General features: G+C 48.3%; 1 protein-coding gene and 1 long non-coding RNA gene across 2 annotated transcripts in view; one reads left to right on the top strand and one right to left on the bottom strand.

Annotated features, from left to right (window-relative positions):
• Nucleotides 1–484: 484 nt before the first annotated feature.
• On the bottom strand, nucleotides 485–11232 carry LOC140460930 (uncharacterized). The gene is made up of 3 exons (XR_011954397.1): nucleotides 10906–11232; nucleotides 9384–10160; nucleotides 485–2940 (listed from the first exon to the last, which is right to left on the bottom strand). It is a non-coding gene; the product is annotated as an uncharacterized lncRNA (long non-coding RNA).
• LOC140460924 (uncharacterized) overlaps nucleotides 2745–12887 on the top strand; it is a 43485-nt gene continuing 33342 nt past the window's right edge. The window contains exons 1-2 of the mRNA XM_072555653.1: nucleotides 2745–2899; nucleotides 3970–5369. Coding sequence (XP_072411754.1) covers nucleotides 4254–5369 — 1116 coding nt within the window. The 5' untranslated portion in view covers nucleotides 2745–2899; nucleotides 3970–4253. The remainder of the gene's footprint in view (nucleotides 2900–3969; nucleotides 5370–12887) is intronic.

The following is a 12887-nucleotide window of genomic DNA, read 5'->3' as shown; positions in this document are numbered from 1 at the left end:
GTCTTTTCCCTGGGATTGGGTCATAGGTTAAGAGTGAGGGTAGGGGGGAGATTTAAAAGGGACCTTAGGGGCAACGCCTATATTCAGAGGTTGGTGCGTGTGTGGCATGAGCTGCCAGAGGAAGCCATGGAGGCTGGTACAATTACAGTATTTAAAAGGCATCTGGCGGAGTATATGAATAGGAAGGGTTTAGAAGGATATGGGCCAAGTGCTAACAAATGGGACTAGATTGATTTAGGATATCTGGTTGGCATGGACGAGTTGGTCTGAACGGACTGTTTCTCTGCTGTGTATTTCTGTGACTCTGTCTTGCTACCAATGTTTGCCATGTCTATATGATCAGTTTCTCTCTGGTATTAATGCCTTGATGTTTCATTTTGCTCCCCACAGCTTGGGGACATTAACTATTTCCCGTCTGGTTGTTCTGATGATCCAGGTCATCGGGTTTTTGGGATTGGTCAATAAACACACCTGGAAATGACTCTTTGTCAATCACACAAGCAATCGTTTATTCTTTGGTACGGCCAGGTCGGTAGACTGTGATCAGCACAGAAGTATGAGTACTCCTCGAGTGCCAAAAGAATTGGACGACTTAGAGTTTACATAGAGTTTATGTACATTGTTTATAGTCAGACATGGAGTATGATCACATAGTAACAATCAATCAGATTTCCTGAGGTCCTCATGCTCTTTTGACTTGGCCTATCACGATTTCTTGTAGACAACCTGTTCTTGAAATCATATTTGTCCTGCCTTGTGGATAGGCTTAAACCGTAACTTCTGTGACTAATGGTTAGGTTCATATTGTTACTTCTGCATTTGCAATTTTTTCACCGGATTTACGTCAGTCTGTTGTTTCTTGTTTATTCTGAGTATCTGTCTGACTCGGTTCAGACCACGTTAGCCAAGCAGAAGCCATTTCCCAGATGCCCACCTCCTCATTCCCCCTTTGATTGCAGCGCGATCACTAAAAGGAAAGGCTGATCCAAACGAATGCCCTTCAAGGTGTTCCAGCCATCAACATCCTCTAGTGTGGCACCATCATCTTCGCCGCTCACCTGGTCATTGCCATCAACAGATGCGGGTGAGCCATCAAATCTATATCACTAAAGGAGCTTCATATGATTTGCAATTAAACACCTAACAATAGCAATACCGACATACAGAGGAAAATTATTCTGATATACATAGTTAAGTTGATAAGCCAATTGTATCAAGAGCCTGATCCCCAGTTTCCCCAACTGGTCCCTTCAAGGAACACCTGGATCTCATCTTTTTTCTTTGTAAAATTGCAAGTGCGATTGGGAATGCCCATAATGCATTTATGTTGGAAAGTATCACAGACCCTGCCTTCCCGGGCTAGTATATAGTCTAAGGCATACGGATTCTGCATAGAGTAAAAACGCAGATCTGATAATCCCAGGCTAATCTGTTCCAGAGCCTCTTTAGTCTTATTTCCTGAAGGGTTAGGCTGCAAAAGAGGTAACTGCAGTTCTTTTGACTTATCACCCCTCCCGATCTCCCAAACTCGGGGTACTCGGGATTCCCCAGCCTATTGAGTGTCCTGTATTGTTACTCAGTCCCTTGGGATCTTTCCAGTTGGAGCAAGGTCAGCTGAGACAGCCCGCTGCATCCTCATCAGATGAAGGTCCCATCGACTTGTCCACTGGTCTGTTCAAGGCACTGTTGTGGGAGCAAAGGCTCTGATGAAGAACATCTTTGCCATCATGGACAAGGAAATTGGTAGCTTTACTTTGACTGAAGAAATAGTAGACAGGTTTGGTGTATAATAGGGAGGATTTGTTAAAATAGTTAACTGAAATGTTATAGCAGGGGGGTCTGGTCAGGTCTACAAGAGTAAAGGGGAGTCACTTGAGCACCATAAAAAAATTGGCAAAGTGACTGTTGAGCGCTCACACTGTATGGTAGGCAATGGTCGTCTGAATTCTGTTCCCATTAGGCTCTCCCTTAGCTCTGTTGCACATGGTCTTGGCGACAGTATCAGATTCTGAAAAGAGAAAAGACCTATAAGTGCACTAGGGAAGGGTTCCGTTCTGGGTCTGTACATGGAGATGGGTATATTTACTTATGGCCTATTGTACCCCAGCCAGTGGAACGCAAGTTGTTTGTATACACGGGAAGGAGGTATAAGGCCCCTTTTGTCTTACACGTATGGGCGAGACAAGTCTCAAATAGGTGGGAGATGTTATGTGGAACATGAAGAATTGCACACTCATAGCCAATTCCATTAAAGCAATTCTCCTATGACCCTGCAGTAGAGTTAAAAGACTTCAGCAAACACGTGGCAGGAGGGCTAACACAGTACTGGAAAGTGATATTTCTCTTCGGAGGGTCGGCAGTAGGAAGTCTGACGAATAGATTGGGATTGGGGACTGAGGACAGGGCAAGTAAGTTATCTACCAACAGAGAAGAGTAACATACTACTGACTCTGGGTGAAGAGCGTTCTGTGGGTCTGTATAAATAAGTTGTTTGTGGATTGAGGAGTTTCCCCTATCAGGCTTCTCTTTTCTCAAGTTGGCCTGTCCTGCAAAAAGGGATAGTTTTCCGGGCATCCTTCAAACATTTATCATCATAACGGGGTTGATCATTTTTATCCTCACTAGGCTTGCGTCTGCAGGTAAAATCAAAAAGACAGGTTCGGTAACGACAAGGTAACTCTCACTGATTTCTACTGTCCAGATGGACCAAACATTTGATGTAAGAGTCCATTGCAATTATCAATCTTCATCACATTTCAAATGCCGAAGACGTCTGGTCCGGTGGACTGGATGACATCTCCTTGGCTAGGTGGTGGATAATCTCAGATCGTTCCGGATCACATCGATACTTAGTGTCTTTCCCCATCGTGGTGTCGTATGTGATCAAACAGGTCAGAAGGTAGGTGATCCCCCACATGTCCCTCTGCTTAGTTCAGGTATCTGTAATAAGAATAGCATTAGAACAACAGCAAAATTGAAAAACCCAAATGGAGAAGATTCCCTCTGTTTCCAGTATTCTCTCCTCCTCTCGCCCCTTTTGATTAGTGTGGTCAGTCAATTTACAATGATGCAGATGGACCCATGTCTAGCGCCCAGCGATTTTGAACGCCGTAGGGGTGGGAAGTAAAACCTGGTAGGGGCCATCCCAACAAGGTTGGAGACCTTTGAGAGGAAGGCATGCATAACGTTGGTTAGAACAAGTTCATAACCAATCATTGCTTTGGTCATGTGGTGGAAATGGACCAAGGAGAAAGCCAAATCGTTCCAAGGGGTAAGGAGCGGGCAACTGGAATAAGGCCACAGGGAGTAGCATAACTAATACATCTGTTAGAATACAGAAATGGCTCGATACGATAAGGAAGTATTAATCGCTATGACCGCTAGAATACCGAAGTAGCACAATAAGATAAGGAAATCTTAACCACACTGGCTGGCTCTCGGTGCAGGTGCAGTGGCACTGTATCACAAGACAAAAGTGACCTAACCGTTATGACCTAAGTTGTTTACCAGTTAATATAATTGGATCAAGTAACTGTAAAGAGTGATATCATGTACTGATTGGTAATTGTCTGAATATACAATGTGATCATGACCTATGTTCTCTGTACAAGTGAACAAGTGTCTCTGTATTAAGCCATATGGGTGCAGTTCTTCTGAGGAATTTAGAAGTGCATAACTTCTGTGTTTCTGGATGGTCTGCACCCGGCTGCATGAAGAAATAAAGAGTGAAGTCTAAAACAGCCAGACTGAATTTGAGGGTTAATTGACCAATTGCGGAACTGAGAGACCCCACCAGGGGTCCAGATCTTCACTTGCAAATTCAGTTATGTGTCTTAATTACCTGGGTGAGGAGGGATGGAAGGATCTAGATTGGGAAGGGGATGGGGTAGAGATCTTTTCTGTTATTATTTTATCTTTTCCTTTCTATCCTGGACTGACAGTGATGACCTTTGTAATCTCTTTTCACAGAGTATTTGAAGATGTGAAGACAAAAGTTTCAAAATCAACAGATGGAGGGCTTAGGCCCGAAATATCGACTCTCCTGGTCCTCAGATGCTGCCTGACCTGCTGTGCTTTTCCAGCGCCGCACTTTTTGATTCTAACTCTCCTGTGTCTGCAGTCCTCCCTTTGACGTCAATGTCTGACAGTCACTCAGTCCATCGGGACCACAACAAGTTTTGACTGTGGTTGTGTGAAAAGGAGCAAAGCTTTTTGGTTCCTGTTTGAGTACGTTTTCAGCATCAGTGGACTGGATGAGAGACCCTACTGTTGCAGCGCACTGTGTGTGGAGCCTGAAACAATTATACGGCCTGGAAAGAGGAACTGACAGCAGAGAGGGGCTATACACACATTTGTGTGTGGCTGAAGCCATGGAGAAGCCTGAGGAATCCTGCCCTCTGGAGAAACCGTGGAAGTGTGGCGACTGCGGGAAAGGCTTCTGTGCCCCATCTGTCCTGGAGATACATCGGCGCAGTCACACCGGGGAGAGGCCGTTCCCCTGCCCTGAGTGCGGGAAGGGCTGTTACCAGGCCTCTGCCCTGCTGACCCACCGGCGGATCCACACGGGAGAGAGGCCGTTCACCTGCTTTGAATGTGGGAAGAGGTTCAGTCAGGTGAGCCACCTGCGAAAACACGAGCAGCTCCACTCCGGGGAGAGGCCCTTCAGCTGCCCCAAGTGTGGGAAGGCCTTCCGCCATTCCTCCTCCCTGCTGACACATCAGCAGGTCCACACGGGGGAGAGGCCGTACACCTGCTCAGAGTGTGGGAAGAGGTTCAGTCGGGTGAGCCACCTGCGAAAACACGAGCTGCTCCACTCCAGGCAGAGGCCCTTTAGCTGCCCCGAATGCGAGAAGGCCTTCCGTGATTCCTCTGCCCTACTGAGGCACCAGCGGGTCCACATGGGGGAGAGGCCCTTCAGCTGCCCCGAGTGCGCGAAGGCCTTCAGCGAATCCTCTGCCCTACTGAGGCACCAGCGGGTCCACACGGGGGAGAGGCCCTTCAGCTGCCCCGAATGTGGGAAGGGCTGCACCCAGGCCTCTGACCTGCTGAAGCACCGGCTGATCCACACGGGGGCGAGGCCCTTCAGCTGTCCCGAGTGCGGGAAGGCCTTTCGCCATTCCTCTGCCCTGATGAGGCACCAGCGGGTCCACACTAAGGAGAGGCCCTTCAGCTGCCCCAAGTGCGGAAAGGCCTTCAGCGATTCCTCCTCCCTGCTCAGGCACCAGCGGGTCCACACGGGGGAGAGGCCCTTCAGCTGCCCCAAGTGCGGGAAGGCCTTCAGCAATTCCTCCTCCCTGCTGACCCACCGGCGAATCCACACGGGGGAGAGGCCATTCATCTGCTCAGAGTGTGGGAAGGGGTTCAGTCAGGTGAGCCACCTGCGAAAACACGAGCAGCTCCACTCTGGGGGGGGCTCTTCAAGTGTTCAGAGTGCGGGAAGGGGTTCACTTGCTCGGTTAAGCAGCTGACCCACCAGTGGGTCCCCACGGGGAGCTATTTGCCAGCTTTCAGTTTGAGAAGGGTTTCACACGCTGCTCCCACCTGTAGAGGTACCAGTTCACATAGGGTCAAGTGTTGTGCAGGTGAGGGTGGATTGGCCATGCTAAATTACCCATAGTGCACAGGAATGTGCAGGTTAGGTGTATTAGTCAGGGGTAAATGTAGAGGATGAGGGGTAGGGGAATGGGTGTGGGTGGGTTACCCTTCGGAAGGTCGGTGTGGACTCGTTAGGCCGCACGGCCTCTCTCCACACTGTGAGGATTTTCTGAAGGTAAAGGATTTTTGGAAACCATACAGGGCAGTGCGGGCCAGTGGCCGCTGGCCGTTCAGAGCAAGCGCAGTCCAGCAGCATGTTTTGGGCCTCGCTCCACTGATGACGTCATAACGTGGAAGTGTCTGTGTCAAGTTTGAATGAAACTGCCTCCCTCAGGGCAGTTGCCTCATCCTGGGAGGGAGAGGCAAAATCAATTTTTGTTTTAAGGTGGGTGGGTGGGGCGACTCCAGAACTAGACAGCATATGTTTCGGGTGAGAGGGGAAGGATATACCAAAAACCTCAGGGGCAACCTTTTCATGCAATGAAGGAAAAGCTCTGCATTTAAATTACATTCTTGAGATTTGATATTTAAAAGGAGTTCTGGGATTAACATAGAGGAGAAAGTGAGGACTGCAGATGCTGGAGATCAGAGCTGAAGATGTGTTGCTGGAAAAGCGCAGGAGGTCAGGCAGCATCCTGAGGAAGGGCTTGTGTCCGAAATGTCGATTCTCCTGCTCCTTGGATGCTGCCTGACCTGCTGCGCTTTTCCAGCAACACATTTTCAGCTGGGATTAACATACCAAAGAACAGAAACCCATTCTAAAAGATGAAAGATTTAATCTAAAATTGTTCAAGGTATGACATCTTCAAGACACTGGACTCGTTTAGCTATAAATTCTGTGATTGTGATCTTATTCTCCAAAACCACTGATGAAGGAGCAGTGGTCTGAACATGAGTGCTTCCACATAAACCTGTTAGACGATAACCTGGTGTTGTGTGGTTTTTAACTTTGTCCAGGATAGGGTGGATTGGCCGTGCTAAATTACCCATGGGGTTCTTAATCTGTATGTACCCTGTGAAGCCCCTTTTCAGAATTTTACTGGCTTCAATAAGATCACTTCTGGTTTTTAGTTCATAGAAGCATACAGCACAGAAACAGACCCTTTGGTCCAATTCATCTATGCTGACCAGGATTCTGAAACTAAACTAGTCCCTGCTTTCCTGCATTTGGCCCATATCCCTCTTAAAGCTTTCTATAGGTATGTGAGGAATAAAAGGATAACTAAGGTAGGAATAGGGCCAGTCAAAGAAAGAATTGGGAAGTTGTGTGCGGACCATGTGGAGATCGGAGAGGTGTTAACGAATATTTCTCATCGGTCTTCACTCAGGAAAAAGGAGAATATTGTACAGGAGATGAATGAGATACGAGATATTAGACTAGAAAGGATTGAGGTTAGTAAGGAGGAGATGCTATCAATTCTAGAAGGAGTGAAAGTAGACAAGTCTCCTGGGCTGGATGGGATTTATCCGAGGATTCTCTGGGAAGCAGGGGAGGAGATGGCAAGGCCTTTGGCCTTGATCTTTGAGTCATCATTGTCGACAGGTTTAGTACCAGAGGAGTGGAGGTGTGCAAATGTTGTGCCCTTGTTCAAGAAAGGCAGTAGAGATGACCCAGGTAATTATAGACCAGTGAGCCTTACGTCTGTTGTAGGGAAACTTTTGGAAAGGATTATAAGAGATAGGATTTATAATCTAGCAAGCAACAATTTGATTTTGGATAGTCAACATGGTTTTGTCAAAGGCAGGTCATGTCTCTCAAACCTCATGTGGATGTGGTTATGGCAGTTGACGTGGTGTACATGGACCTCAGTAAAGCCTTTGATAAGGTTTCATGTGGTAGGCTGTTGGAGAAAATGCAGAGGCATGGGATTGGGGGTGATTTAGCAGTTTAGATTAGAAACTGGCTTTCTGAAAGGCGGCAGCAAGTGGTGCTTGATGGAAAATATTAAGCCTGGAATCCACTTACTAGTGGTGTGCCACAAAGATCTGTTTTGTGACCACTGCTGTTTGTCATTTTTATAAATGACTTAGATGTAGGTGAATGGGTTAGTAAGTTTTGCAGTTGATACTAAAGTTGGTGGAGTAGTGAACAGTGTGGAAGAATGTTACAGGTTGCAGGGGGACTTAGATAATCTGCAGAATTGGGCTGAGAAGTAGCAAATGGAGTTGAATGCAGCTAAATGTGAGGTGATTCACTTTGGGAAGAATAACAGGAAGGCAAAATACTGGGTCAATGGAAAGATTCTTGATAGCGTGAGTCTTGGAGTCCATGTACATAGATCCCTGAAGGTTGCTACACAGGTTGAAAGTGCTGTTAAGAAGGCATATGGTGTGCTAGGTTTTGTTGGTAGAGAGATTGAGTTCCGGAGCCATAAGGTCATACAAAACACTAGTGTGGCTGCACTTGGAATATTGCGTACAGTTCTGGTCACCCCATTACAGGATGTGGAAGCATTGGAAAAGGAGCAGAGATTTACCAGGATGTTAACTGAACTGGAGTGAAGGTCTTAAGACAGAGAGACTTGGGTCTGTTCTCATTGGAAAGAAGGCACCTAAGAGGGGATTAGATAGAGTGGACAAGTGAAAGTTTTTTCCTAGGATGATGACGTCAGCTTCTACGAGGGGCATTGAGGGGTGATAGATGTAAGACCAATGTCAGAGACAATTTCTTTACTCAGAGTGGTAAGGGTGTGGAATGCCCTGCCTGTCAATGTAGTTAATTCAGCCACATTAAGGAGATTTACACAATCCTTGCATAAGCACATGGATGATGATGGGATAATGTAGGGGAATGAGCTTAGATTAGTTCAAGGCCAGCGCAACATTAAGGGCTGAAGGCCTGTTCTGCACTGTATAGTTCTACGATTCAAGATTGGGATACAGACAGACCTTTCATGCATTGTCGGGGCTGAGATGTCAACTATTTTTATAAAACCTAAAGTCATCTCGAGAATGTGACTTAAAAAGATGTTCTAGGATTCACATATTAATGAACCAAAACCTGCAAACCATTATAAAACATGGAAGACTTAACAGCAATCGAGGTTTGTTCAGTAAAGCATAGGAATTACATGACACTGTGAACTTTTGCTATAAATTCTGTCTCAAGATCCTGCCACACTGCTACCCGATGAAGGAGCAGCGCTCTGAAAGCTAGTGCTTCCAAATAAACCTGTTGGACTATAATCTGGTGTTGTGTGATTTTTAACTTTGCCCAGTCCAACACTGGCACCTCCACATAGTTTCTAGTGGACACAGCCCACACCTCCCAGTGCTGCCAGGAAACTGTACAATGCTGATGAAACAACATAGTACCTACACTCGCGAAAAACTTACAATTTCTAACAATACTAGCTCCTCATTCACTGCTCTGTCTGATACACAACATTGGAAACTTAGTGCAGGAGGCTGAAAGAAATGAGCAGCTTTAAAACCAAAACCTCTTGGAGCTCAAAGCCTTCAATGAGAGTCTGAGCCCAGCGGTAAGTTCTATTGTGACCCACCTTTGTTACAGCTTCAGATACCCCCAGCAAAAAGGCAGAGAAAAAGTAGCTTTTTAAAAAAAAATAGCCCAAGGTCAAAGCACACACACTCCCCCTCCACTGATTTACTATTGGTCAGCACCGAGTTGTCCTTTTTTAATTGGATGCTTGGTACAGCCTGAACCCAGCTGTTTCCTTCCCTAAAAGAGACATGAGTGAATCAGATGAGGGTTTCTCCACTCCACCCCACCCCACCCCAGCCCGAAAATGGTTTTATCGTTAGATTCTGAATTCCACATTTCTGACCGAATTCCAATTCCACCATCTGCTGTGGCAGGATTCAAACACGGGAGTCCCCGGAACTGGGCTGGTAGTCCAGTCGATAATGGTACTCGGCCATTGTTCCTTCAACCCCCCTGCGATGGCACATGAACTCGCTGCTGGCTCCATAGGAGGCAGGAGCAGGTGAAGCCCTTCCCGCACTGAAAGCAGGTGAAGGGCTACTCCCCAGTGTGATCCCGTCGGTACCTCAGCAGGGCAGAGGAATAACTGAAGGCCTTCCCACACTCAGGGCAGCTGAAGGGCCTCTCCCCAGTGTGGATGTGCTGATGAGTCTCCATGGCAGATGGGACACGAAAGTCTTTCCTGCAATCGCCACACTTCCATGGTTTCTCCACTGGGCAGAATTCCTCTGGTTTCTCCATCCTGCACACATCGCATGTAGAGCCCCTCTCTGTCGTGAATTCCTCTTTCCAGGCCGTATAACTGTTTCAGGCTCCATGCTCAGTGCGCTGCATAGTCAGGTCTCTCATCCAGTCCCACTGATACTGAAAACGCACACAAACAGGAACCAAAAAGCTTTGCTCCTTCTCACAGACTCAGTCGAAAATTGTTCCGGTCCCGATGGATTGAGTGACTGTCAGACATTAATGTGAAAGTGAGGACAGCAGTTACTGGACGGTCAGTGTCAAAAGGACCGGCGGTGGAAAAGCACAGCAGGTCAGGTGGCATCGGAGGAGTAGGAGATCGATATTTCATGGAGAAGCCCTTCATCTGTTGATTTTGAAACTTCCATCTTCAGATCTTCAAATAATCAGTAAAAATAGAAATTCAGAACAAGCAATTCTACTTTCTGCAGGATATTCTTTTGTTATTTCACAAAATTGAAAGCACCATCCCACTCCTCAGATTACTGACAATGTGGAAACAGGCCCTTCAGCCCAACAAGTCCACATCAACCCACCCTGACCCATTCCCCTACATTTACCCCTTCACCTAACACTATGTGCAATTTAGCATGGCCAATTCACCTAACCGGCACATTTTTGGACTGTGGGAGGAAACCCACGCAGACACAGGGAGAATGTGCAAACTCCACACAGTTAGTCACCTGAGGCAGGAATTGAACCCGGGTCTCTGGTGCTATGACCAGGTGCAGTGCTAACCACCGTGCCCACCCACACTCTCCCTCGGTTCTTATTCCACTCTAACTAATTCTCCTGAAGGTGCTAATTCAGGATCTTACAGGGGCAGAAGAGCAAAAATGTCATGAATGACATCTCTCTGTATTTTGGATAACTCCACCTTGAAAAAGTTAATATCTTTCACAACATTGGGATACTGCTGAGAGGGCAGCAAGTCTGATTGTGGGAAGCAAAATAAAAAACAATGTGTTTGCAATAACCCCTTCCCTTTCAGAGAATCGCCTCAGTATGGAAGCAGGCCACTCGGCCCAACGAGTCCACACTGACCCTCCAGAGGGTAACCCACCCACACCCAATACCCTACCCCTATTGCTCCACAGTTACCCCTGACTAATGCACCTAACCTGCACATCCCTGGGCACCGTGGGTAACTTAGCACTGTCAATCCACCCCAATCTGGACGAAGTTAAAAATCACACAACACCAGGTTAGAGTCCAACAGACCAGCGTTCGGAGCACTTCTTCATCAGTTGGTTGTGGAGAATAAGTTCATAAGACACAGGGGCCGCCCCACGACCAGTAGAACTCCACCACCCAGGCGGCCGACGGGTTCCCAAACAGGCCCTTAACCCCATCCGCCTCCAGAATGGTCACCGGCTCCTGCCTGCTGTACAGCCGGGCGGTGTGGCCCGTGACACAGCAGCTGCACCAGGAAGGCGGCGGTGCCCAGTGACGGGTTTTTTTTTTATTTCAAAAATATACTTTATTCATAAATGATTTGATGGTCTGTACATTGGATCATGCCATACATATGTCCATATTTACAAACACAGATTCGACTTTATTCTTGTCCTTTACAATCCTGTGCATTTTTTCAATCTTGTATATATACATATATTTGGCTGAGGCATCAGCAGAGCCCAAAAAAACGTCTGTATGGGCCCCCTGTTCTTCTTTCGGCAGGCCGATCTTACACGGTGGTCTTTCCCCACCGCGCCTTGGCGGCAGCTGCCCCAAGCTTCAGCGCGTCCCTCAACACGTAGTCTTGGACCTTGGAATGTGCCAGTCTGCAACACTCGGTCGGGGTCAACTCCTTCAGCTGGAAGATCAACAGGTTTCGGAACGCCCAGAGAGCGTCCTTCACCGAGTTGATGATCCTCCAGGCGCAGTTAATGTTCGTCTCGGTGTGAGTCCCGGGGAACAGGCCGTAGAGCACGGAGTCCCGCGTCACGGCGCTGCTCGGGACGAACCTCGACAAGCACCACTGCATTCCTCTCCAGACTTCCTCTGCATAGGCACATTCCAGAAGGAGGTGTGTGACAGTCTCGTCCCCCCCGCAGCCACTTCGAGGGCAGCGTGCGGTGCGGCAGAGAGTCCGGGCGTGCATAAAGGATCTCACAGGCAGAGCCCTTCTCACCACCAGCCAAGCCACGTCTTGGTGCTTGTTGGAAAGTTCTGGCGATGAGGCATTCTGCCAAATGGCTTTGACAGTCTGCTCAGGGAACCGCTCGACAGGATCCGCCCTCTCCTTTTCCCGAAGGGTCTCAAGGACGCTACGTGCTGACCACTTCCTGATGGACTTGTGGTCAAAGGTGTTTTTCCTCATAAATTTCTCCACGAAGGACAGGTGATACGGAACGGTCCAACTACTCGGAGCGTTCCGCGGCAGCGAGGCCAGGCCCATCCTTCGCAACACCGGGGACAGGTAGAACCTCAGTACGTAGTGACACTTGGTGTTTGCGTACCGGGGATCCACGCACAGCTTGATGCAGCCACACACAAAGGTGGCCATCAGGGTGAGGGTGGCATTGGGCGTGTTTTTTCCCCCATTGCACCGGTCTTTGTACATTGAGTCTCTTCGGACCCGGTCCATCTTTGATCTCCAAATGAATTGGAAGATGGCCCGGGTGACTGCGGCGGCACAGGTCCTGGGGATAGGCCAGACCTGTGCCACATATAGCAATACTGAGAGGACCTCACACCTGATGACCAGGTTTTTTCCCGCGATGGAGAGCGACCGTTGCCCCCATCTGCCTAGTTTCTGTCTCATCTTTCTGATCCGCTCCTCCCAGGTCTTGGCGCACGCCCCAGCCCCCCCGAACCAAATACCCAGCACCTTCAGGTGGTCAGTCCTGACGGTGAAGGGGATAGAGGATTGGTCGGCCCAGTTCCCGAAGAGCATGGCCTCGCTCTTGCCTCGGTTTACCTTGGCCCCCGAGGCCCGTTCGAACTGGTCGCAGATGCACACGAGTCTGTGCACGGACAGCGGATCCGAGCAGAAAACAGCGACGTCATCCATGTACAGGGAGGCCTTAACCTGCAGGCCCCCGCTGCCAGGAATAGTCACCCCTCTCAGGCTCGCATCCTTCCTGATGGATTCGGCAAA

Source organism: Chiloscyllium punctatum, chromosome 36, assembly GCF_047496795.1.
Source record: "Chiloscyllium punctatum isolate Juve2018m chromosome 36, sChiPun1.3, whole genome shotgun sequence".
NCBI classification, from domain to species: Eukaryota; Metazoa; Chordata; class Chondrichthyes; order Orectolobiformes; family Hemiscylliidae; genus Chiloscyllium; species Chiloscyllium punctatum.
Note: the sequence above shows the minus strand (reverse complement) of the source record. Positions and strands in the feature narration are given on the sequence as shown.